Source organism: Rhinolophus sinicus, chromosome 12 (assembly GCF_057876585.1).
Source record: "Rhinolophus sinicus isolate RSI-liver-muscle chromosome 12, RSI-T2T, whole genome shotgun sequence".
NCBI classification, from domain to species: Eukaryota; Metazoa; Chordata; class Mammalia; order Chiroptera; family Rhinolophidae; genus Rhinolophus; species Rhinolophus sinicus.
The window spans coordinates 38151852-38175640 of record NC_142512.1 but is presented as its reverse complement, the minus strand read 5'-3'; the positions used below and the strand labels follow the sequence as shown (position 1 = coordinate 38175640).

General features: G+C 51.8%; 2 protein-coding genes and 1 non-coding gene across 6 annotated transcripts; 2 read left to right on the top strand and 1 right to left on the bottom strand.

The window, feature by feature from the left end:
- Window positions 1-223: 223 nt before the first annotated feature.
- PSMB3 (proteasome 20S subunit beta 3) lies at window positions 224-8043 on the bottom strand. Its single transcript, XM_019740633.3, has 6 exons — window positions 7891-8043; window positions 7386-7570; window positions 5131-5238; window positions 2754-2931; window positions 1197-1291; window positions 224-322 (listed from the first exon to the last, which is right to left on the bottom strand). The coding sequence occupies exons 1-6, from the start codon at window positions 7891-7893 to the stop codon at window positions 274-276; spliced, it is 618 nt and encodes a 205-aa protein (XP_019596192.1). The 5' UTR covers window positions 7894-8043; the 3' UTR covers window positions 224-273.
- A 757-nt stretch (window positions 8044-8800) lies between these two features.
- On the top strand, window positions 8801-8874 carry TRNAN-GUU (transfer RNA asparagine (anticodon GUU)). The gene has a single exon. It is a non-coding gene; the product is annotated as a tRNA-Asn (tRNA).
- A 3408-nt stretch (window positions 8875-12282) lies between these two features.
- Window positions 12283-23770, top strand: PCGF2 (polycomb group ring finger 2). 4 transcript variants are annotated; one of them, XM_074319954.2, is made up of 10 exons: window positions 12283-12388; window positions 18422-18573; window positions 19168-19264; window positions 19524-19579; window positions 19666-19716; window positions 19939-20047; window positions 20209-20263; window positions 20354-20449; window positions 21459-21539; window positions 22114-23770. In XM_074319954.2, the coding sequence occupies exons 2-10, from the start codon at window positions 18462-18464 to the stop codon at window positions 22489-22491; spliced, it is 1035 nt and encodes a 344-aa protein (XP_074176055.1). In that variant the 5' UTR covers window positions 12283-12388; window positions 18422-18461; the 3' UTR covers window positions 22492-23770. The 4 variants fall into 4 exon arrangements, with proteins under 4 accessions (XP_074176055.1, XP_019596188.1, XP_019596189.1 ...); XM_019740629.3 differs by having other exon boundaries at window positions 12297-12388; window positions 20351-20449; XM_019740630.3 differs by lacking the exon at window positions 12283-12388 and adding an exon at window positions 13027-13120 and having other exon boundaries at window positions 20351-20449.
- Window positions 23771-23789: the final 19 nt, after the last annotated feature.

Genomic DNA, 23789 nt, shown 5'->3' with positions numbered 1-23789 from the left:
CTTGACGATGATTCCATTCCAGAATGTGCACAGCACTTTGTGCAGGGCCTAACAGAGTAGGCACTCAAGTGGTGTGGAGATACTGTTCCCACTGGTGTGCCAGTAGGCAACGCTGCAAGTCAAGAACACGTGAGTGCTGAGCTATACCCTGAGCAGCTATTTGTAACTGCCCAGCAGGGAACAGAGATCCGTAGTGAAAGATTCAAATACAAAGAAGCAGGAGTGAAAGAAAAACTTTTATTTAAAAAAAAAAAGTGGGCTCTGGGAACAAGGTTAGTCCATTCGGGCCTTCAGTGTCCTGGTGGTGATTTTGTCCTTCTCACTGCAGAGGGAGAAAGTAACAAAACATCAACACCCATCTAGACTGCAGAACAAAAGGCTGTCCTAACTAGGTTTAACTGTTTTGCTCATGTTACATTAATAATAGCTTGTCTCCTCAGCCTGTGGTGAGGAACGGGAGAATGGAGAGATGGGAAGACTGGTGAAGACTTCAACCATCAAGAGTTGAGGAGATTCCGGGCTGGAAGCCCTCCAAAGAAGGGAAGGAACTCCTCCAGGCCTAGAGAACGAGTCATTTAGGAAGGAAGTATGCTGGCTTTCACCTCAAGAACATAAAAGAACCAATCTGTTTTTCATGGTCGTTAAGCAGGCTATCCCATAACAAGAGTCCAAATGCTTATTCTGCGATGCACCCAAGGAAAGCAGCTGGGAGGATACCGCCTACTGCATCCCATCAGGTTCCTGTGACAGCCCCAAACAGTTAAGACGAAAAGGGGATAGCAGTTAGGGAGCAGGCTGGAGATTAGAGATAGTTCCCAGAGTTCAGTGCTTCACACAGTTGTGGGTTCCACGACTGGTGGGAATTGGGAGAAAGGAGGGGAGCTGCGAGAATTTTCATCAATCTGCAGCTCATCACCACACAGGTCCCTGAGACTCTGGGGGCACTTAAGGAAGGAAGGAAATGTCTATTGTGAGCAAAGAGGGAGACTCGGGGTCATGGAGCCTCACCTGCTGTAGGGCAGGAGAATCTAGGTAGCTGCCACACTTAGGGAAGCATAGATTTCTGTTATCCTGCATGTCTGTCACAAATGCCTTTCTTATCTCGCACCTGACCAGGGGGCTGGGAAGATGAGGTGTTTGTGGGGGAGGAAGAGGGAAGTGTCTGCGAAGTTTCTAGACTTTCAACTCATACTCACATGATATGGACGACGACACCCATGCCTGACACTGCATCTCGGTCCACAGCATTCAACATGGCTTGTGAGATGGTTTCAAACAGGTGTTCTGGATCCTGACAATAGCAGAAGCCTTTCAATCCCCAGAGCCTTGGACCCTAACTTGGCCTGGCTCCTAAACTCTTTTTTCTAGGCTCAAGGTCCCCAGCTGTGGCCCCTCCTGTGCCTGAAGTGAGAAGCCCCCTCAGCTCCCCCTCAGAAGGAAGCAGAGTTATACAAGGTAAAGTTCAAACCCAAAACTTCCTCCACTAACCGGCAGTGTGACCTTGGGCAAGTCACATGTCCCATCACTGAGCCTCGATTCCTCTTCTGTAAAATGGGAAGAAGATTCCCTATCTGGCTCCCATGTGCTTTGTCAGATATCTGATGGACTCTCCCCATGGTTGTCCCATAGGTACCTCAATAGTCAATCTGTCCAGGCATGACAGCACATTTCCCCCTAAACCTGTTCTTTCTCCTACATGCTCTAGCTTGGCATAGCTAGAAAAGTCAGGGGTCTTCATATCTCCAATTCCCTCACTTCTGTTTTAAGTGACCAACTCCTCTAGACTCTGGCTGCCCCCTGCCACCGCCACTGTCTCTGTTCAGGACCTCAGTGCCTCCCGCCTGCTGGGGACTACAATAGCCTCTCCCATCTACCTGCAGGCCTCTGGTTCCTTGGGTTCCCAATTGCCTTTGACACTAGGCCAAAAGAAATTCAAACTCCTTGGTACGGCATTCAAGGCACTTTGAAGTCTCATCCCAACCTCACTTTCCGTGGTCATCTCACCCCACTTCCTGCCCACATTCCAGCCGCCACAGAGAGCTCTCCCCAGTCTCTGAACACACTGGGTCCCACCTGGACCTGTGCACAGGCTGTTCCTTCTGCCAATCAGGCCCTTTCCTCCTCTTCCTCGCAAATGGCATTTTAACAGGTACTGCTTCGTTAGGCTGCAGTAGCCTTTGCAGACAGACTATCTGGTTTCCCCAGAGCCTGCCAGATCCGGCACAGCAGACAACCCACTGTCAGGCATTGTTCCAATCTTTTCATGTGTTTTCCTCACACTTCCACTCATAAGGTAGGTTCTATTATCACCCCCATTTTACAGCCGATAAAATGGAGGCAGAGAGGTAAACTGATTTACCCAAGAACACAACTAATGAAGTGGTAGGTGCAGCTCGTTTTCCAACCCAGACAACTTGGTTCCAGAGCCCATTCCGTTGAGCTGCCTCTAACCCTGCACTTTGTTAAATGTTTGTTCAGTGAATGAATGTGAGAATCTTGAAAACCCAATGTGAGGAATTACTTGTTGTTCTAGCTAATACATAACTGGAGTGTCCTAACAGAAGGCCCTCTCCCCTGCAGCCAGCAGCTCACACCAAGGCCCTGGCGGATGGAGTTTCTGGCTCAGCAACTGTGGCTTTCTCTCCGGCCTGCACCCTTCTCCCCACTACCTGCCAGGTAAACACATTTTTCCCTGACGGCCAAGGAGGGGTGGATCTCTCAGAGCCCAGCCCCACCCCACCCCACGAACTCACCATGTTGGGCTCCCAGAGAGACTCGCACATCCCATACATCTGCTCCGCGCAGGTGCCACTGACCACAAAGTCGTCAGTCACCATGGGGCAGCCAATGAGGTCTAGAGAGCAAATGAAGGGCTTAAAGGTCTTGGGATCCAACCCAGCAATGACTGGCTCGGTGTAGTAGGGGCCAAACCTGTGGGGCCAGGAGCAGAGAGAGAAACCAGAACTTAACACTCACTTTCCTGTTCAGACAAGGCCCCTGGCCCAGGCCCTGGGAGGAAAACGGAGGGCCTGCACGGAAAGATCCCCTTTCCCTGTAGCCAGCTTTGATGAACTCTTTCCCCCTCTCCTGGCATCTGGCAATGCTTTAAGATTTTTATTCTCTTTTCTCTGGCATTTACCTTCATATCCTTCTCACCTCTGACCCTCTCTTCCTCCTCCTTTCTTTGGGAATTCTGCTTTCTCCTAATCTTCCCTATCCTAATCCAGGTCCTAGCATCATTCAATTCCTCTCTTTATACATCTATACCTTTATTCCTTTCAAAAATGGATTTGAGGCAATTTATAAGAAAAACACTGAAAAATGAAGTGAAATCACTAAGACAGAATACAAGACACTCAGACTAAACACAAAGTTTTGATGTCAGCCTCTTAGAAGGCAAGGCAAAGAGGGGTGTTCAGCGGGCTGGCTCATTCCCATCGTCTGCCAACACAAAGTTGCCGCTCATCAGAAACTTCTTCTAGACCCTGAGCTTTGAGGAGAATCAATCTTAGGGATCTTAGTATAGAAATACTTGAAAACTACTGGCCAGTATTCTCAATAGAAACTGTACATAAAGAGGCATTACCTATGTCTTATATTGGCTCTCAGTTTTCTGAGGGCATGACATTAAGTTATAGCTCTGTAAAAGAGAATTCTAAACAAATAAGTTGAAGGTAAAGGTATGGGGTGGGGTAAGGTACTATGATCTGGTGTTTTTCAAACAGATCCCTGGGTATCAATTTCTATAAGAAACTTGAATTTTTGTATTTCCTCTCAATAAACTGAAAATAAAGTTCATAGAGGAATATCCTGGATTATCTGGGTAACAGTCTTAAACTAAATACAGTAACCCAGTTCAGGGCCTGCATTTGCACTTCCAATAATGTTGCTGCCAAGGTATCACCCAAAGGTCAGTGTTTAACTTTTCCTGCAGTCTTTCACAAACAGAGGTGCCTGATGGATTCTCTGGGTTCCACGAGAAGCTATTCCTTTAAAAACTGTCTGCTCAACTTTGTAAATCACTGTATTAGCCTATCCTACTGGAAAATCAATTTTAGTTGGGCTTGTAGAGAAAGCTCCTGGCTATATAGCAGGTTAGAATCCAGAATTTTCCAGGTGAGCCTCAATGTCCTATATTTTTATTGTTTTCAATAAACATGAGCCATTGAATATATACCTTAATGTGAGTTAATTTTTACAACTTTAGAGGACCCCTGCCTCACCCCCATATAAATCAATTTTAAAAACCTTTTGTTAAGCCTTTCTCAGTTTTGGCTTTTCATAAACATGATTACTACAGACAATTCACAGCTGAGGATATTAACTTCTACTTAAAAAGAAAAAAGTAACACTTTTTTTGTTTTTAGCTTTTTAATATTAAAAAAGCAATAATATTGCTCCAGGTAGGGAAAGAGCAAAGACTTAGTTTTGAAAGCTAAAGAGTACTTACACAACTTTTCTAAAAAGTCTAAAATTACTCCAAAATAAAAAGCTAAAAAAAGAAAAAAGAGCTGAACATGTCTTCTTGACAGTTTTGCCCAGAGGTAGGTGGGGAAAGTACCTATGGGCTTCTCCCTGCAATTCCATCCCAGCTTCTGCACTGAATTCTACAGGTTGGCCCCCTTCTTTTCTCATCATAAAGTCCTCAAAGAGAACTTACAAAAATCAACATACCCATTGCTTAGATTCCCTGCTATTCCAGAGAATCTATGTCACAGAATTCGTTGTAGAGTAAGGGCTGCTCTATTCCCTGCCTTCTGAAATAGCTTTTTCTTTTCTATTTGGTTGTCAGTCTCATAGAAAACAGACCCATAAAATAAAGGTATTGTCCTGCAAATAAGAAAAGGGAGAACAAAAAGGGATCCCCTTCCTGGGCACCCCTCCATACTACATGCCTACTTGGCCAATCAAAGGTGCTGCATTCCCCGGGTCCCAGGCTACACAGCAAGTCCTCACTTAACGCTGTCGATAGGTTCTGTGACTTTAAGCGAAACGGTGTGTAACAAAACCAACTGTATCACTGGCTAATTGATATAAACAGGACTTAAGTACCTATGGCATCTCATCAACATTATAACAAAACGATGTTGAACAAAATGTTATTTGAGGACCTGCTCTATTTCCACTCACCGTTTCTCATACAAGAGATTGGCCACCATGCTCATGAGGGTGTAAGGCTTGATCTGCCGACCTTCCTTCAGCTCATACAGGTTCAGTCGGAACTTGAGGCGCTGGGCACTGTCAAAGAAGAAAAGTGAGTTAGTAAGTCACTGCTGAATGTCCCCTAGAGTCCCACCTGTGAAGGTCAGGAGGTGCATCGGACGACACAGTTTCAGCCCTCGCCAAGACTCGCCTCTTCCCGTCCCAGTGATTCCCTCACCAGAATCCACCCTCATGTCCATGTTTCAGGACTTGTCTAACACTTAACACCTGCAAACATACCATTCTACTAACCTTTTTTCCCATACGTCTTTTGAGAGGAGAAGAGGGGAGTAAAAAAGTATATTTCCCCCCTTTTTTTGAGGAATAATTTATATACAGTAAAATGAACAGCTCCTTCTATACTCTTGGCAGGCATCGGCTGCAGACATAGTCATGGCAGCTCACAGCAGAAAAGTGGACTGAGTGAGCTGACTTGGGCTAAGCCTTCATCCTCCAACTTAATTTTTCCATCCATAAGATGAGGACAAAATAAACCACCTGGTGGTGAAGTAACGTATGGGTATATGACAAGAGCCTTGGAAAACTACAAAGTCTTATGTGTTTTAAGCAGCAGCTGTTGCACTAAAGGACTGGAAGTTGCCTAAGAAAAAGGCCACAACTCCAGGGCCATCAGAGAGCTCAGGGATATGCCCCTGCAGGGAGCAGACTAATGTCATACCTGCTGGAGGCAGAGTCACAGGCCACCAGAACAAAAAGCCTCAGACATGACCTTAGCTTCATCTTACAAGTGAGGAAACTGGCCTCGCAAAATTAGCAATTATGCCCACAAGCAAGCACATTTGGTGAGAAAAGCCTCCTGAAGAAAAGGAAATGGCGTGAGGAGAGCAGCAGTGACCGCACAGAGGCAGGCTGATGGGGGCCTTCACACTGATGGGATTCTCTGATGGTACCAGGACCAGGAAAAAATGGCTGGTTGGGTTAGATCTCAGGAATAATTTCCAAATTGTATGTTCTTGAAACAGAGAGCTTTAAGGGAAATGAGAAATTTTTATGCCAAGCTTTCACCCACATTAGTGAACTGGTCTCTCAATCTTGTAGGAACTAAGTCTAGGAACTGCTGCTTAGGCTACCAGCTTCCTGCAGGCCCTGCCACCTGTGATCGCATCTTCCCTCTTGAAACCCTATCTTGATTCTTTTCTCTTTTTCTCTGGCTTCTCTTCTATTCCCCACTGTTAATTACACATTCAGCTCTTGAACTGCAACTTATTTATTCCCTCTACTTTGTCTCTGCAGAATCTGTTTCCATAGATTTAACAGCTCACCAATGCCTCTCCGGCTCTTGAGATATAATTTCATACCTCAACTGCTCGCAAGATGTTTCTACTTGGCTTGCCTTGTCCTCTCAAAATTGGTGTCAAAATCAAGGTCATCTTCTTCCTCTAAAACTAGTCCTCCCAATTCCTGTTATTAGTCAACATACTCAAAATAGAAACCATCTTTAAAACATTTCTGGGTTGCCTACATGTCAGGTAACTAGTCCAGACACTAGTAACAGATAAGACATGACCCTGACCTCAATGAATGGTTCCTTAGCTTCAGAGTATCCAAGTAGTCACTAAGGCTGGTCAGCAACAACTCTCAGAAGTATCTTCCTTTCTTTCCCTACCACCACGCCCTGTTAGGACCATAACCCTCACACCTGGACCAGCGCAATAGCTACCTACTCCCAAACCCTCCCTTCTCTCAAATCACAGATCCACTGCCAACTAGATAACAAATCTAGCGGTTACTATGCACCAGCTCATCATGGGTCAGTTATCTTTCTGTATGCCTGTCTTGTCTCCCAACTAGACCTGAAGTTCTTCCGGACTGAGTGCAGGCTTTGGCTTCATAGAGGCCTGCATGGGATCTGAGCTGACATTTCATTAGCTTGCATCTCGGTCAAAACACTCTGAGACCCTCGGTTTCTCATCTGCAAAATAGGGCAGCACCATGGTAATGTCGTTAAAAGGATTAAATAAGTCCATGCAGGTAAGGTGCGTTCCACAGTCTGGCACAGAGTAAGTACTGGTATAAATTGGTTGGGATACTTACGGTGACCGGCAAAGACTCAGACTCACTGGTGCTGTTTGGTACGTGACTGACACCCAGGCCACTCACGACGCCAGGCAAGGCTGGTCCAAGAAGAGGCCTGGGTGTGGGCTGGGTACCCCGACACTTACACGGTCTGGACGTCGGTGGCTAGCCCGGCCAGGCCGATGTACAGCCGGTCGCCCATGGGAAAGATCTTCTGGAAGTCCGTGGTCACCATCTGGGCCTGGATCCCGAAGCGCCTGTCGGCAGCGATGGCCACACAGTCCTTCCCCTTCATGGCCATGACGGCCCCTCCGTTATAGGACATAATAGACTGGGGCAGACAGAGCGGAGGGGCTCAGCGCGAGGGGCCAAACGCGGCCATAGCCCCTGGCCCAGCCCCTGATCCGGAGGCTCCTGTACACACTGTCCTCCATTCTGGAGGCGCCTGAACGTCCCGAACTCCAGCTCTGAGATTAGCCCCATGGGGCTGCGAGGAGCCCCCTTGGTCCTCACTGCAGTGCGCTCCCCTTGAAACTGGAGCCGCGTCCTTCAGTCGATCACAGACCCCTCTCCGCTTCCCAAACCTCCCATGACCCCCTCCCCGTTTCTCAAGCCCTACCCCGTGTCCCTTCTCCTTGCTCCCCATCTCACCATGATTTCAGTGTATAAGGACCTCCAATCGCCACTACTCCAGCAAACCAGCCCGGGCCCTCACAGCGCAATCACTCTCGCTACTTTCTCTCTATTGGCTGAAAGACGGCCCTTCCGGGATACTTTTGCTCTCTTATTGGCTCTTCACCCTGCCAGTCACTAGCACGGGATGTTTCGTTGAGAAGTCAAAACGAAAAGCGGAAAGAGGAAAATGAAAAGTCACTGTGAGTGCGGAAGAATCTGGCGTCGCGATGCAGGCTGGGATTGTGGCTGTTCCAGTCTCAATACTCAGGGGACTAGGGACCGGACCTGCTTGCACGTGGGCTGCTGAAGGGCTACAGTGTTGCCTTATCAACACGCTGTATGGGTCAACCTTATTACTCATGTTAACTTGTTTCATTTATTATTCCAGAAATCCTCACATCTATTGTGTGCTTGGCACTACGCTAGGCTCTGGACATTAACTGGCCTAGAACGGTGCCTGATATTTAGGAGGCGCCCATGAAGCGCATATTTAATAATACGAAGAGGATAGGTAGGAGGGCGTGGCGGGTATTCTGCAGCTGCAGGGATTAATCTGGAAAGGGGAGGTTTGAGGCCGAAGGTTGTTCTGCTTTGGGGGATCTCAGTAAGTCGACTTAACATATCCCCAAGTCTCGGGTCACCCTAAAAAGGGACGTTCCAAGCTTGCCTTATCTAATATCCGGAGGAAGCCGGCGCCAACCTCTCCAGAGCCAGTGGAGGAGACGCGTGCGCGTCCTGCCTCCTTCCCTCCCCGGATCGGGAACTCTTCTTTTTCTCCCCGGGATCTGACTTCTTTCGCCCCATTGCCGGGTTTCTGTTCCGATTCCTGCGCCGTCGCAGGCTCTCTGTGATTGACTCGGCTCGCCACGGATGGAGCAGTTATGTGGTCTCTGTGGCGCAATCGGTTAGCGCGTTCGGCTGTTAACCGAAAGGTTGGTGGTTCAACTCCACCCAGGGACGCTCTTCCATTCCCCCCACCCCCCAAGCATTATCATCCCAACCGCTGAAAAGCCAAATTTGGTGTGGAAATGGCAGACACAACATTTTTTCTATGGCAAATCAGAGAGCAATTGTGATTGAACATTTGTTGTTCAGTTAATGGGGTAATTTCTCCGGCATTTCCTCCACCGCCTCCCTACCCCTCCGCCCTCAAACTGGATTGCAGGAAAAAGGAAGACAGAGGTGTTTGTCTCTGTGCAAAATACGTTTCAGGTTGCATTTTTCGTAGGATTAAGAATGAATTTGCAGCGGAGGTTGGACAGTATTCCATTGTTGGCCTCACCGATGTTACATTCTCGAAATACATTTGGAAGGGGAAAAAGTGCGATAGACAAAGGCAAAGACAAACTGAGGGATGAAGAGAAATGTGAGAAGGGGAGAACATAGCTGTGATATACAGAGAGACAGAATAAGGGGGCATGACAGAGGAAAGAGGCAGTGCGAGTGGAAAACAGAAATGGAGAGAAGGAAAAAAGCAGTTAATATGAGAAGCATCAGAGAAAGGAAAGCAACAACAAAACATTTTTTTTCCAGAAATACACACACTTAAGTGAGGATGGGGAAATAGAAGCAGAAACTGACAAAGGACATTATTTGGGCGACAGGAGTAAAGGACAGCAGACTCCCTCTCCTTACCATTGTCATTTTCAGTGTGATCTTATCCTGGCAGTGGCTCTTGGTATGCGCTGGAAATAATTACCTAGGTTTCCCGGGTTCCTGCTCTCTAGAAACTTCAAGTCTGTCACAGATACATTGACTCTTCTGATGAATAGTTGTCAGGTAGAGGACCATGTGAGATACTACAACTAACAGAACTGAGGGGAAGCATTGGCAACTAACGTCTGCCAGAGGTGCATCTGAGGGCACATGGTCGGAGTCTTCCCTTTTATGAAGGAGCTAAGCAAAGGACTCGCACTCAAGCAGTTATCTTTCATATCTGCTCTTCTTAAGATTGGGCTCAAAGGAGGCCTCTTCTGAAAGCCCTCCCCAGGGCTTACCTGCCAGGTGAGGTGAGGGCAAACCGGAGGGTACACAGTGCCATGGGAGCTAACCGGACAGGCTATGTGACCCTCCAGTTTGCCCCCACCGACCTGCGAGCACCCTGTGGGGAAAAGCCCACCCAGCTCATCAGCTTTATGTGCCCTGTGCCTGATGCAGTATTTAACATTGATACTCTGCTTTGTCGGGAAACCAGAGTTTAGATGTGGGAAGGGTTGGGTTAGAAGGTTCCCCTGCTAAACCAAGTATGTGGGGACCTGTCGCCCAGGACAGAAATTATTAAAATAAAGTTTTAGTGGGTAGCTGGTCTTCAGCATGTTCCTTCTGTCTTGCGGTTTGCTTGTGACTGGTGCTTAATAACTGAGGAACAAGTGAATGGACCCCCTGTGAGCACGGTGGCACCCTGGGGCAGAACGCCAGGATTAAAGGGCACAGTGGGGACTCAGAGGGATGTCAGCCCTCTTCCTAGTAGCAGATACCCGCCCCCCACACACACACACCCAAGGGTAGCCCTGGATGCCCATATGGGTCGTTGGTGGGATGGAGATCTTTGCAAATCTATAGATTTCTCTTGCCCAGGATCTTCTAGCCTGAAAGGAGTGGCAGAACAGAAGTTTGTGTTGTGCTTTCTTCTCTGTAAGGCGATTGTGGGACAGAGGAAGATGCACGGGTCTTTCCTGGCAGAGTCCAAGACTCAGGCGACACACTTGCCCTAGGGACAGTGGGCGTGTCCACGCCAAGAGCCCCCTTTCCCTGAAGGTCAGCAATCTCCTGGTCTCCGCGTGCAAAGACAGGGGAGCAGGTGACCGGATCCTCCCCCAGCTCTTCTCCTTCAGGTTCTCGGACCACCCCCTCTGGGAGGAAATCTCTCTACTCCCTCCTCTTCCTCCCCGCCCCCATTCGGCCGGTGTGGGCTGAAGGCTGAAGCTGGGGTCACTCGGCGGCCAGTGTCCGAAGATCTCCTGATTGCCGGCCAGAGGGTGAAAGCATGCAGTCTGCCACCCCCAGCTTCGGGTCAGCCTGAGCTGCGAGCGAGGAGGGAAGGAGGAGGAGGAGGAGGCAGGCGCTCAGAAGCTTGTCCAAGATTCGTCTCCTAATTTCCTAACTCGATCCAGCCACCGCCAGTGCGCTTAATGGCGCTTCTGGCCGGATGCTCGAGCTATTTGGAGAGACAGACACAGTGACCATCCCTAATAAATCTTGACTAACGAATAAGCGAATCGACCGTCCTAATGAGGCAGGCCCACGGAGGTCGTCTGAACGTAGTATTGATTAGCTTCCCCAGAGCCGGCCTCAGCCGGGCTTGTACAAGCCTCCCTCTTGGGTCCTCTCTCCACGGCGGGCGCCGCTGCGCACAGGACCGACTGCCGGAGTTGGGCTCCTCCCGCCGTCGCTGCGAGGGAGGCGCACCAACCACGCAGAACGCAGAGCGCGAATCGGCACCGGGGCGAAAAATGCGGGAATCAGCGCGAGGCAGGGAAAAAAGCGCGGGCCCACTTTCCAGCCCCCGCACCTGGTTTTCTAGTTTATTCGGGCCTCTTGCATTCTGGCGGGTTATTGTGTCCTGGGCCCGGGGCCTGAGTCCCGGTCTTTAGTTCATCTCCAGGTCCAGGTTGTGTTCCATTTTTCTCCACGCCGGGGGCGCCAGCCTGCACCATAGCGACTGAGACCCCGCCACGAGACATCTCCCCCACCGCCTCTAACTCTGTTTGCTACCCCGAGGCGCCGGGCTGGGTCCCAGAGTGCTGCGTTTTTGAGCCGGTGATACCGCCGCCGAGAAGGGTGGGGAGGATACGCTCTCTCTTACAAATGCAGTTATTAATTTTAAGGGAGTGTCACTTAGAGTGAATGAAAATAACTCGGACGCGTGGCCGAGGCGTCGCGTCCCCCGCTGGAGCCTAGAGCCTTTTGGCTGAGGCCGAGGCTGGAGGACTGCAGTCGTCATTTCACCATTTTCTAGGCGCCCCAGCTAGGGGCAGAGATCGCAGGGTCAGGGGGTGGGGGGCGCACACGTATTTTTATTGAGGGGGGTGAGTTGCGGAGGGTAACAGAAAAGAGGATTCATCCTCCAGAGTCAGGGGCTGTTTGGGAAGGGTGAGGTCGTGTCCTAGTTTGGGGGGCCCAATACCCGGTGGGGGGGCATCCCCGTTAGCCTCTCCCCCTCCGCCTCTGCCCCTCTCGGCAAACACCCTGAAGGAATGAGGTCACGTGGGTGAGTAGTGGGCGGGACCTACTCTAGTCTGAAGGAAAAAAGCCATTTTGTCCCCCCCCCCCGGCCCTGGTCCCTCCCCTCCCCCCTGTCCCCTCCCCTCCCCTCTCTCCCACCCACCCCAAGCCGCTTCCACTAACTCCTTTCTTACCGTAGGTTTCTCCCCTCCAGCTGTCTGAGCGAGCGACAGGGCTGCGGCCCCCCTCCCCCCTTTCCCTCCCTCCCTCCCATCCCCCCTCCCCGAGACCCACCGGATCCCGAACCCAGGTAAGCGGACGCAGACTGCCCTTTCCTTTTCTCCTCCTATCCCGTAACCATCTGGGGATTGGGATGGGGGGCCGGTGCATCCTCTTTACACACCCCTGTGGGAGGGGGAGGCTCGGAGCCGGGCCTGCCGCTCGCGTCTGCGCCCCACCTCCGCCAGCCCCTATCTAGCTCTCCCGGTCCGCCTTTCTTTCTCCCTTTTTTCTCTTCCCTTTTCCTTTCTTTCCCTTCCAAGATGGCCGATGTGGAGTCCCCCTCTTAACGATTTGGCGTCCTTCTCGACCACCACCTCTTTGTGCCGCAGCCCCCTCCTAGATCTGCTCCCGAGGTAGCGAAGGGGAGGGTCTGAGGCAGCCACAAGAGCTTTGGGGCTACGTGGTGGGGTGGATCTCTCCCCCTATCCCTCCCCACGAGCCAGAGCGGCCCTGGCTCTACCCCCTACGCCCCTCGGTCTGGGGAGGGGTCGCTCTCTGCTTCTTCCGTGAACACCCGGGCGTCGTGGACGCGCAAGGACTTGAGGCCCGGAGGAAGGGGACAGGCATTTTTGATCGCTGCGGGGCCGGGGGAGGGCGCTCTTCCCTGCGGGGGTCCGGGTCCTCTCGGGCACCTCCCCCAGCCAGTCCCTTTCCCCCCCATCCCAGGGCTGGGCGCCCCGCCCCCTCCCCAACCACCTCAGCAGAGCCTCCTCCGGAACACCCCTCCTTGGGCCCCGCCGAAAGTTTGGCTGTAGGGAAGGTAGGAGCGGCCACCCGGTAACGGGTCCCCGATCCTCTGACCCGGGCTCCGGGGTGAGCCAGGGTGGAGGGGGTACAATGGAGATGGGGAAGGTTTATCGCGATATTTCCCATCGCCAGCGGCGGCAGGAGGAGGATGATTGACTGGCCCCTTTAACTCGGAGGAGCCGGGCTGCCCCCTCCCTCTCTAGGTCCTCCTGCTGCTAGTTCTGAGGGTGGGACCCCTCGGCATGCGACACCCCTGCCCCTCCTGTCTCCACGGTGGGCCCAGGCATGCCTCTCCCCCTCCCCCAAGGTCCCCATCTGCCCAGAATTGCTCCGGATGGCTGGAGGAGGCCTGGAGTGGTGAATTTGCCTGTAAATGTTGTGAAAGTATTATTCGGCGCTTGCCCCTGGTCTTTGTCTCACAGTTACCCCCACCCCCCACCCCATCCTGCCTCAGTCTCTCCAGGGTTTCCTGTCTCTGGGGGTGGGGAGGTCTCTTGGTAGTCTCCCACTCCGTTCTCATGCCTCCTTCTATGGGTCTCTTGTAGTTTGTATTTGTTCCTGAAACTCTAATTTCTCTTCTTCCTCCCCCTTCCACTCTGTTCCAAGGTGTTAGTACTTGGAAAAGGAGCATAAAGCCAGCTCTGTTGCAGTTTTTGGTGGGGAGGTTTTCCCAGGGGTTCCCTGGTTTGGAGTTGGAGATTGCAGTCTTAGAACTGTCTGAAAGGAGGCAGGAAACACCCCAGGTGAGACCTGGGATTCAAGATCCAGACACTGTGTAGCTGGGTGGGGTTCAAGTTGAAGTCTTGGGGGGTGGGCAGGAAGGGGGCTTTCTGCTGCCCCTGGCCTTCCTTGCCTGAGAGATCTTGGAGGATGAATCTGTTGCCATGGGAATAGAGAGCCTGAACAGGAAGAGGTTACATGTTGTGCAGGTCAGATGCCCACCCCACTCCTCCAGCCTGTGCCCCCAGAATGGAGGTTGGGAGCCGCACTGCCTTTGTTGCCAGAAGACTTCTGTTATAATTTACACTGGGTGGACCAGGGATGCACAAAAGGTTAGTGTGTGTTTGCAGCTCTGGTTTCAGGCAGGGATGTCAGACTGTGTGCTTCTGGATAGGGTGGGTGGGAGTGGCTATGCATCTGGCAAATGTGGGCCTGGTTCTGGTCTGGCTGTATGTGTGATGGGGTGTGTCTGTGTGTGTGTGTCTGGCCAAGTATCTGTCTGGCTGTGTGTGTGGTGTCTGGCCTTGTGTGTTGTGTGAGAGAGATGGAGGGGGTGTGTCTGGCTCTGGGTGTGTGTGTGTGTGGCAATTGTAGCTCTGTATGTTTTTCGTTTTTGTCTTTGTTTGATCTGTTTGATCTTAGGAAGCTGAGAGGTGGGAAAGGGAGGGAAGGTAGAGTGAGCCCAGCCTTTCTCAGTGCTGCTGGTGGGAGAGCCGTACCTTCTCCCAGGGTCAAAGTTCAAGGGAGAATGAGAGGTTGACAGTGCTCCCAGGTAGACCTCCATACCCCCTCTCTCCCCCACACACAAGTGCCCGGGGCTTGCATATTTGCACCCCTACAGTTGGCAGAGGAATGGACTCTTGGAACCCAGGGTCTGAGTCTTGATAGTACACCCAGGCTCAGTGTGCTTCCGTGCAGCCTCAGTTTTCCTGTGTGTACCATGGAATGGGGATGAAGTGATTAGCCTCTGCTCCCTCTTCCTACTTCAAGGTCAGAATGCTTGCTGATGGTCATGTTTTGTCCAGACTTTGACCCCTCCCAGAAGGCTTAATGAGTGGTTTTCTAGGGAACCTGGAGTCCTTATGGTTTTTTAGATGAGTGGGGACCCTGGCATGGGTGCCAACGTGTAAAAAACACTGAACTGGGAGTCAGGCAGTTTCTAATTCTCGGACTGCCACTGCATTGCTGAGTGACCTTAGACAAGTCACTTCTTTCTTAGTTTCTTCTTATGGAAAATGAAAAGATTGGACAAGATGCTTTCTAAGATTCCTTCTACCTCTGCAATTCTAGATGTGACCTTGAGTGACTTTTTCCAAGACCTGGAGGTTTTCTAGTGAGGGAGTTGGGCTAATTTCATTTGGAGGAAAGGAAGAGCAAAGAATACTGCAGCTGGGCATCCAGAGGAGGAGAGGGACCATTGGGTTATCAGAGACTGGCTACTTCTGCAGGGGAAAAAGAAAAAGAAAAAAAAGCACAAAAATCCTGACAGCGAGAGAGGACTAAATCTTGGGGAAGCTTCCAGAAAGAGCTTGGTTAAAACAGAGAGATGGGGGTGGTCTCTATTAGTAGGGGACTTTGAGGATGGGGGAAGACAGATGCCAGGTTTAAATGGCAAGGAGGAGCTGGAATTGGGTGCTGATCAAGTTCCTTTCCTGTCACTATAGCTGAGACCAAGGACCCCAGGGGCCAGGAGCGTGGGCAGCCCAACTATGGTGCCCTTGCAAAGACAATGGTTTGGGGACAAAAGATACTGAAGGACCTGGACCCTGGTTAGGGGAAGGCATTGGGGTGGGAGATGGTGTTCAGGTCCACTGTGGGAATACGGTTGGGACTGAACTGTTAGAGCTCCCAGAGCTCCACAGAGGCCACTTCCAAAAGGCCCTTGGTTTTCCTTTTCTGCTTCTTGGATTTGTCTCTCCCTCTCTGTCTCCCTCAGGCTGTTCCCATCTCCCAGCCTCTTCCCTAAAGCGATGATGCTGGCAGTCCAGCCACCCATCACCCTTCTTTCCTCTCCTTCCCACAACATACCAGCTACTTGCAACTGGGGAGGAACTGGGTATCAGGTATAGGGTCCTAAGGCTTCCTGGTGGGGAAAGGTGGGGAGGGGGTGCTTGGGGGAATAGAACTCCTGTTTACAGTTCTTGGCACCTGCTGGCAGGGCCCTGCAGGTAACCATGGCAATCAGTTGAGGAACCAATCAAGACTTTTCCCCACCCCCAACCCCAGAGGTAATAGTCTGAGGCTCCTGAGGCTCCGGGATGGGGTTGGGGAACTGGGAGTGTCACGGGGGCTCATTTCTTAAAGGGGACGAGGAACATTTCATTCCTTCAACAAGCACCACAGCTTGTTCCTTCGCCAATGCGTCTAGAAAGGAGCTTGAGGGATAGTCTGGATCTGAAGCCTCACAAATGCACAAGGAAGTGAGAGGGTGAAGGGTCACAGCCATGTGCCAGGAGCTCCTACGTGTTGAGGCCATAAGACCTAGATCAGAGTTCTTAAGAGCAAGTGTTTGAAAACACAGCAAGTGTGTGAATGAGGTGGTTAAGGCAGTGTGGAGTGCTACGTGTTTGTGTGTACGTACATGTGTGCATGTGTGAGGAAGAGAAAAAGAAGGGGGTATGAGATTCACTTATAGCAACCTGGACCCCCAAGTATTAGCAGACCCCAAAATGTTTTGTTTCTGGCTGTACATTCATATAGATTCATTTGGACACAGACACACACAGGACAAGCAGTCACATGAAGTACCTTTGGAGGCCCAGACGGCACGTACACACATCCGATGGCTATTACACACACTCAATGAGACGTCCACTTGGAGTTTGTTCTCTCCTGTGGATGGTTGTAATAATATTTGGGCATCTTGCCAGGGACGGGGTTACTATGGAAACGACCAAACAGTGGAGTGGCCAACAAGCCTGCTACATAATTGTGAAGGGGGACCCGTGCAGGGAAGGCAGAACGAGGCCACCCTGTGTGGGGTCAGAACCCTTTTCCTCTGGCCTGGTCTGCAGGTCTTGGCCACTGCATCTCCACTGGCTCTCTGGGCTTACTGCTTGTTCCCCACTGTTTACCCTGCAACTTGGTGTCTCTCCATCTCTTTCGGTCTCTGGCCAGCCTCTGTTGGCTCTTTGGGTCCTGGCCAGACTCATCCTAGGGTCTCTATAGAAACTGCTGATCCTGGCTGTGAATTTCTGGTCCTAGAAAACCCAATGTGGTGGCTTTAGAAATGTTTCTGGAAAGGATAGTCGGGTGTGTGTTGTAAAGGAGCCGTTGGGGTTTGGCCACTCTCCCAAGCCCCACCCCTTGGGCTTTTATTCTGGGAAAGAAGAAGAAGGGAGGGGCCCTCCCTTCTAGGTGCAGCTTTGATTTTTGTTTTTCTTTTTAATGTCTTTATTTCACTTTTTTTTTTTTTTTTGGTGAAGGATCTCATCATCTAATAGAGAATTCTAGGTTGACTGTTTTTCTTTTAGCCCTTTTTTTTTTTTTAAGGAGGGCACAGCTCACAGTGGCCCACGTGGGGACTGAACCAGCAACCTCAGTGTTATCAGCACCACGCTCTAATCTACTGAGCTAACCGGCCACCCCGGCTTTGATTTTTATACCAAGAAGAAAGCACATCAGCCTATCCAGAGCTGGGCTTTGCCTGACCTCCCCGGACTCTGCCAGGGCTTGGCTGGGTGCTTGGGTGGGCTGGGGACAGGAAACTTTTTGCCCAGCATCTCCGAGAGCCTGTGGTCTGTTGCTGGACAGCCTGTGGACAGGTTGCAGAGAAGGTGTCACCAGGTGGGAGACAGTGGGTAGGTGGCAGTGCCCACGTGGGGGAAATTCCTGCGTGTGCATGGGAGGGTGGTTCCTGGAGGTGTGCTCATGGGCTGCGTGGTCCCGACTTCAGGCATGTAAGGACTGTCCTCAGTATTTCCTGCCTGAGCGCCAGGCCTGGAACTCGCATGGTCAGCATACAATGGATTTCCAGGTTGCAGCTTTGGGCCCGGGGCTGGTTGGAGAGCTAGAGGATAAGTGATGAGGTGCCCCTTCCAACTTAGGGCAGCCCGTGCCCACAGTGTTTCCAGAGAAGGCTTCCTGGAGGAAGATGGATGGGTTGAAAGGAGGGTAGGATGGAGTAGAAAGACCAAGTCAGGGGCCTTACACTTATATAGAAGTGGTGAGGGGGGCAGGGACAATATTCTTTCCCTTGTATTTTCTTGAGGTTCGGGGCACTGGCTTATTTATCTGAGTTTCCACAGAGCTCCTAGCACTCACTTGAGTGAATGAGTCGGGATTAGGGAGATTTCTTAAAAGTCTGTTCTCTTCCATTTTCCTGCCTTCCCACATCCTTTGGAGAGTTGGGTAGTCCTTCCTGTGGTCTAACCTCAGTCTTTCCTGCTGTTCCTGAGGTGGAGCCTGACCTTGTCGCTCAAGGTTGTGTGAATTTCCAGAGCCCCCGGCACCCATTGAACACTCACGGGGGGCCAGAAAGAACCAGCCCATGCGTGTACCTAATCTGGCCTTGAAGGCACAGAGGAAGGGCCTTGCTTGGGCCCAGGGAGAGATGTTGGATCTCTGGATTTCTGATTCCACTTTCGTTCCCCAGGGTGACGCTCCCCAACCCCCCCAACCCCCTCCTTGGCATCATGCATCGGACCACACGGATCAAAATCACGGAGCTAAACCCTCACCTCATGTGTGCCCTCTGTGGGGGGTACTTCATTGATGCCACTACCATCGTGGAGTGCCTGCATTCCTGTGAGTTGGGTGGAGGGGCTGCTTCTCAGGGTGGGTGGCCTCTGCCCAGGTTGGAGGGGCACTGCCTGGGGGAGGCAGAACACAGGCCCCGTCCTGAAGGGTGGACATGTCTGTGTATCTGGTGGGGGTCCCTAGGTCAGAGAGAGGCTGTCTGGAGGGGAGAGCAGAGGCTTTAACCCAGAAGTTCATTTCAGGGACTTGATCTGAAATTGTGGCTGAAATGTCACCCGTGAAGGGGCAGGTGACTCTGTTGTACACTCTGGGCTGGGGGGCAGGGGATCAGGGACCCCGGGAAACGTCTAACAGGCTGGCTGTTTTGTGCTCCATAAGAGGAGTTTGGGACTTGGAGCTCATCTTATACATGACAGATGACATTGGCCACACACATACACACACACACATCTGCCCTTCCCCAAGGATGGATATGGGGCAGTTGCCATCTGTGCAAAACAGGGCACGTTGGGCCTCCGAACAGCCCTGAACTGCAGGGACAAGGCGAAGACGAAGGGACACCTGCACCTGAGCAGAGGCGTGGGGGCTGGGCCTGGTTACAAAGGGAGCTCTGACTCTCCTCCCTCTCTCTACGCCCCCAAGTCTGCAAAACCTGCATCGTGCGCTACCTGGAGACCAACAAGTACTGCCCCATGTGTGATGTTCAGGTCCATAAAACCCGGCCGCTGCTGAGCATCAGGTGGGCCTCTGGGTCAGCTCCCCGCCGTCCCTCAGCCCCCCTTATTCCTGGAGCCCAAGTGGCAGGTGGGGGAGGAGCACTAGGCCCGTTCCCTCTGGCTTGTATCCAGCTGAGAAATAATGGAGGGGTAAAGATTAGTCTACAAGGACCCCAGTGCTGGGCCCTGAATCTAAGGAAAGGAGGTGAGAAGTGGGGTCCCTGTCTGGGGAGATCAGGGTAAGGGGCTTGCTGACAGGCCCCTGTATGTTTTTTTTTCCAGATCTGACAAAACCCTCCAAGATATCGTTTACAAATTGGTCCCTGGGCTTTTCAAAGGTATCCACACACCCTTCCTGCTGCCTGCCGCCCTTCACTTCCCAGTCTGTTGCTCGCTCTCTACCCTGCTTCCTTCCTTCTTCTAGATGAGATGAAAAGGCGACGGGATTTCTATGCAGCATACCCCCTGACAGAAGGTGAGTTTGTGTGTGTGCTCCCAAGCCTGGGAGCATGTGTGTGTGTGGCACTGTCCCTTGCATAAGGGCTGGATGCTCTGGGCTGTCCATCCTCCACGCACGACCATGCCACCTCCCTGGACCAGAGGACGACGGCTCACCCCGCTGAGCCCCAAGATCCTGGGTCCTTGGGGCTCTTTCCCCCATCCGAGGCTAAACCCTCAGAGTTCTCTCCTTTTGCAGTCCCCAATGGCTCCAATGAAGACCGTGGCGAGGTCCTGGAGCAAGAGAAGGGGGCCCTGAGCGACGACGAGATTGTCAGCCTCTCCATCGAATTCTATGAAACTGTCAGGCAAGTATGACCCACATCTGGTCCTTTTGGGGTCCAGGTGTGTCACCCCCTTCTTCCGCCCTGACCCCATTACTCTAGGAGGGAGGGCCTTCTGGATATGTGCACTAGGGCATCCTGCCTGAACCGGGGTTTTCCTAGATTCCTTCTTTCTCATCCCCCAGGGACCGGGAGGAGAAGAAGGGCCCCCTGGAGAATGGCGATGGGGATAAAGAGAAGGTAAGTGCTGGGGCCTGCCTCAGAGTGGGATGTGGGTTGGGAGAGAGTGCCTGGGTGAACCCCAGCCCTTGGGTGCCTGTCCCCCAGCAGACAGGGGTGCGCTTCCTGCGATGTCCAGCAGCTATGACCGTCATGCATCTGGCCAAGTTTCTCCGAAACAAGATGGATGTGCCCAGCAAATACAAGGTGACTCCCTGGGCCCTCTCGAAAAGTGTGTCTGTAGGTGGGTGTGTCTGACAATCTGTGCATCCCGGCCATTGTTCCTGGCTGGCTGGGTGTCATCAAGGGCCTACCTGATTGTGTAATTGAGCCCAAGTAAAAAGGTAATTGAAACCAAGGTTAAGGTGGGGCAGTCTTTGTTGAAACCAGTGTGCAGAGAAATACATGAGAACAAGGTGGGGTGTGTGTATGTGCGTGCACGCACATGCTTGCACACTCAGAACAATAGCAGAGGTATATGTGCAAAAATACAGGGTCTTACCTGGGGCCAGCTGGCTGAAGAAAGGCTAGTCTGAAATTCCAACGGAGCTCTAGGACATTGCTTCTTAAACTTGAATGTGTCTGTGATCCCCTAGAGATCTTGTTAAAATGCAGATTCTGATTCAGTAGATTCTGCATTTCTAGCAAGCTCTCAGGTGCTGCCAATGCTACTGGTCCACAGAGCACACTTTGAGTATCAAAGGTCTGGGACGGTGAAACCCAAGCTGTGCTGCATGTCAGAATCACATGGGGAGCTTTAAAACTCAAGTCATACCAATTAAATGAACAATCTCTGGGGATGAGACCCAAGCATTGGTATTTTAAAAATTCCCTGGGTGATGCCGCTGTGCATCCTGGGTGAGAGCCAGTGCTCCATGAGATCCTTCTTACCTGGGCCTTTTCTTTGCCTGTTAGCTTCTCTGGGGGACCTGGCAGGGATATAAGGAGACCCAAATGGCTGTGTGGATGGCTGGGGGCAGGGGTTGTGTTATGTGTATCTTCTCTGGATCCCTTCCCACCTGGTGGTCAAGAGTTATGTTGGGACAACCCTGGTGTGGATATTGAATTTACCATGAAACCCCAGAGTAATGAGGGGCCACCTGCAAGTTCACTTTGCGCCCCCTCCTACCCCCAAGACTCCTAGGTTGGAGCCTCTTTGCCAAATGGCTAGAGCCTTAATCCCGGCCTGGGTCATGGTGTTCTCCCTCTCCTGCAGGTGGAGGTTCTATACGAGGATGAGCCACTGAAGGAATACTACACCCTCATGGATATTGCCTACATCTACCCCTGGAGGCGGGTGAGCAGGGTGGGGCGGGGGTGCAGGATGGACAGGGCAGGGCTGGGAGGGGCCCCTTGCAGGTCTGGCATTGGTCTGTGGCCACAGTGACCACATGGGCCACCCTGCTCTAGTCACAGTTCATCTGTTATCCCATGAGCTGGCCGTGTCCAGGGTGGCCCCCATACCAGGTTAGCCTTGGAGCCCTCTCACTGATGGTCTCCCACACTTAGAAGGAGGAAAAGATCCTTGGGCAGATTATGTGCTCCGATTTGGGGTTAGAAAAGAGGGTCTGGTGGCTGTGGGGGAGTAAATGTTGCTTTCTGCTCTTTGGCCTCCCTTTCTTTTTCTCTCCAGTCTCTAGTCTTACACATTCTCTCTGCCTCTCTCTGGGTCTTGTGTGACCCTGTAGCTCCAGGCTTGCTAGCTCAGTCACGCTTTGCCTAGGTCCTCTTACTCTGCCGGATCTTTCTCTCCAAGGCCCCGACCTTGCCTGTCTGTTTGGGCACTGTGGGGTGAAGGTGGGTGGCTGCCTGGTAGGCCTTTCTCCTGACACCCAGCCCTTCCCTGCCTCTCCCCCTTGCTCTCCTTGCAGAATGGCCCTCTCCCCCTCAAGTATCGGGTCCAGCCAGCCTGCAAGAGGCTTACCTTGCCCACAGCGCCCACCCCATCTGAGGGCACCAACACCAGTGGAGCCTCCGAGTGTGAGTCAGTCAGCGACAAGGCTCCCAGCCCTGCCACCCTTCCAGCCACCTCCTCCTCCCTGCCCAGCCCAGCCACCCCTTCTCATGGCTCTCCCAGTTCCCATGGGCCACCGGCCACCCACCCTACCTCCCCCACTCCTCCTTCAGCAGCAAGTGGGGTCACCACAGCTACCAACGGGGGCACCTCGAACTGCCTGCAGACACCATCTTCCACCAGCAGGGGGCGCAAGATGACTGTCAATGGCGCTCCTGTGCCCCCCTTAACTTGAGGAAAGGGACCTTCTCCCTCCTTTTCCAGACATGCCTCTCCACCCCTCCATTTTTTCTGGACCCCCTTTTCCACTTCTACTTTCTCCAGCTATTCCCACCTTAGGAGTGGGGGGTGGGTTTTATAAATAAATCTATATATATATGTACATAGGAAAAACCAAATATACATACTTATTTTCTATGGACCAACCAGATTAATTTAAATGCCACAGGAAACAAACTTTATGTGTGTGTGTATGTGTGGGGGGTGGGGTGTTCATTTTTAGGGAGTCTTGTGTAATTTGCTCTACTCTTTTTGGGGGTGCCTGGAGGTGTACTGGAGGGGCCACTTGAGGCTCAGTAAAGCTCTGACCCATCCTCCGTATGTTTCCCAAGGCAGATGGGTTGTTGAGGGGCCCACCAGCTCCCAAAGCTTTAGGTACAACTCTGACTGGCTGTGTATGGGGTCTACCCTTTCTCTCCCCATCTTGTCTGCTGTCCTGCCCCAATGCCCCACCCCCATTGTTGAATGTCCAGAGACTTGCTAAGACAGTGCCTTTTACAAATGCAATTTATCCCCTGGTTCTGAGGCGTGAGTGGGCGGCGGAGATGGCATCTCCTTTACCTCCTCTTGCAGTGGAAACTTTGTGCAAAGAATATAGTTTTGCCTTTTTTTCCCTGTGTGTGTGGCCTTCGCATCCTTTTTCTTGTGGAAGAGAAGATTAAGGCCCTGGGAGGCCTCAGCCCTTGAAATCCCACTGTGGCTTTAGTATTGTGAACTGTTTCGCCCCCTTGGACCCCTGCCCCCACCCAGGAACGCTCCCCAGCAAGGCTGATGATAAAGCCGCACTTGGGGGCCTGGCGTAGAGAGGTGGAGTCGGGTTAACCTCAGACAAGCACAGCCCCAGATTTTGCCAAAGGCAAACAGCCCCTCTAGTCCCCTCCCAACCCCCAGCTGAGGCCAAGTCAGGATAGAGCCACAGGAGCCCCTAAAAGCACAAGACAGACACCTGTAAGCTCTGTCCTCAACTCCATCCCAAGAGGTCAGTGGACCACCCCCTGAGGGGCCCATTCCCAATAAATCGCTGCCCACCTGTTTTCTTCCAATGTACATAGATCAAATTGGGGAGGAAGGGAGAAGGCAAGGTTCTGGCATAACCTAGGTGTTTGGGGTTGGACCCTGCCAACAGGTTTGTTTGTGTTTGCACCTTGTCCTGTGTCTGAGGTGCTGTGGCTGTACCCTCCTCCCGCCCTGGGACATTTGTATCCTGCTTTGTAATAAATGCTGCATACTCTCCAGAGCCTCTAGTTCTTTGGG

Coding starts and splice junctions, on each gene's coding strand:
- PSMB3 (XM_019740633.3), bottom strand. Junction 2,932..5,130: donor AATCTCTTGTATGAGAAACG/GTGAGTGGAAAT, acceptor CTGGCCCCACAG/GTTTGGCCCCTACTACACCG. Junction 1,292..2,753: donor CTCTCTGGGAGCCCAACATG/GTGAGTTCGTGG, acceptor TGCTATTGTCAG/GATCCAGAACACCTGTTTGA.
- PCGF2 (XM_019740629.3), top strand. CDS start 18,462: ATGCATCGGACCACACGGATCAAAATCACGGAGCTAAACCCTCACCTC. Junction 19,717..19,938: donor AGCATACCCCCTGACAGAAG/GTGAGTTTGTGT, acceptor CTCCTTTTGCAG/TCCCCAATGGCTCCAATGAA. Junction 20,450..21,458: donor ATGTGCCCAGCAAATACAAG/GTGACTCCCTGG, acceptor CCTCTCCTGCAG/GTGGAGGTTCTATACGAGGA.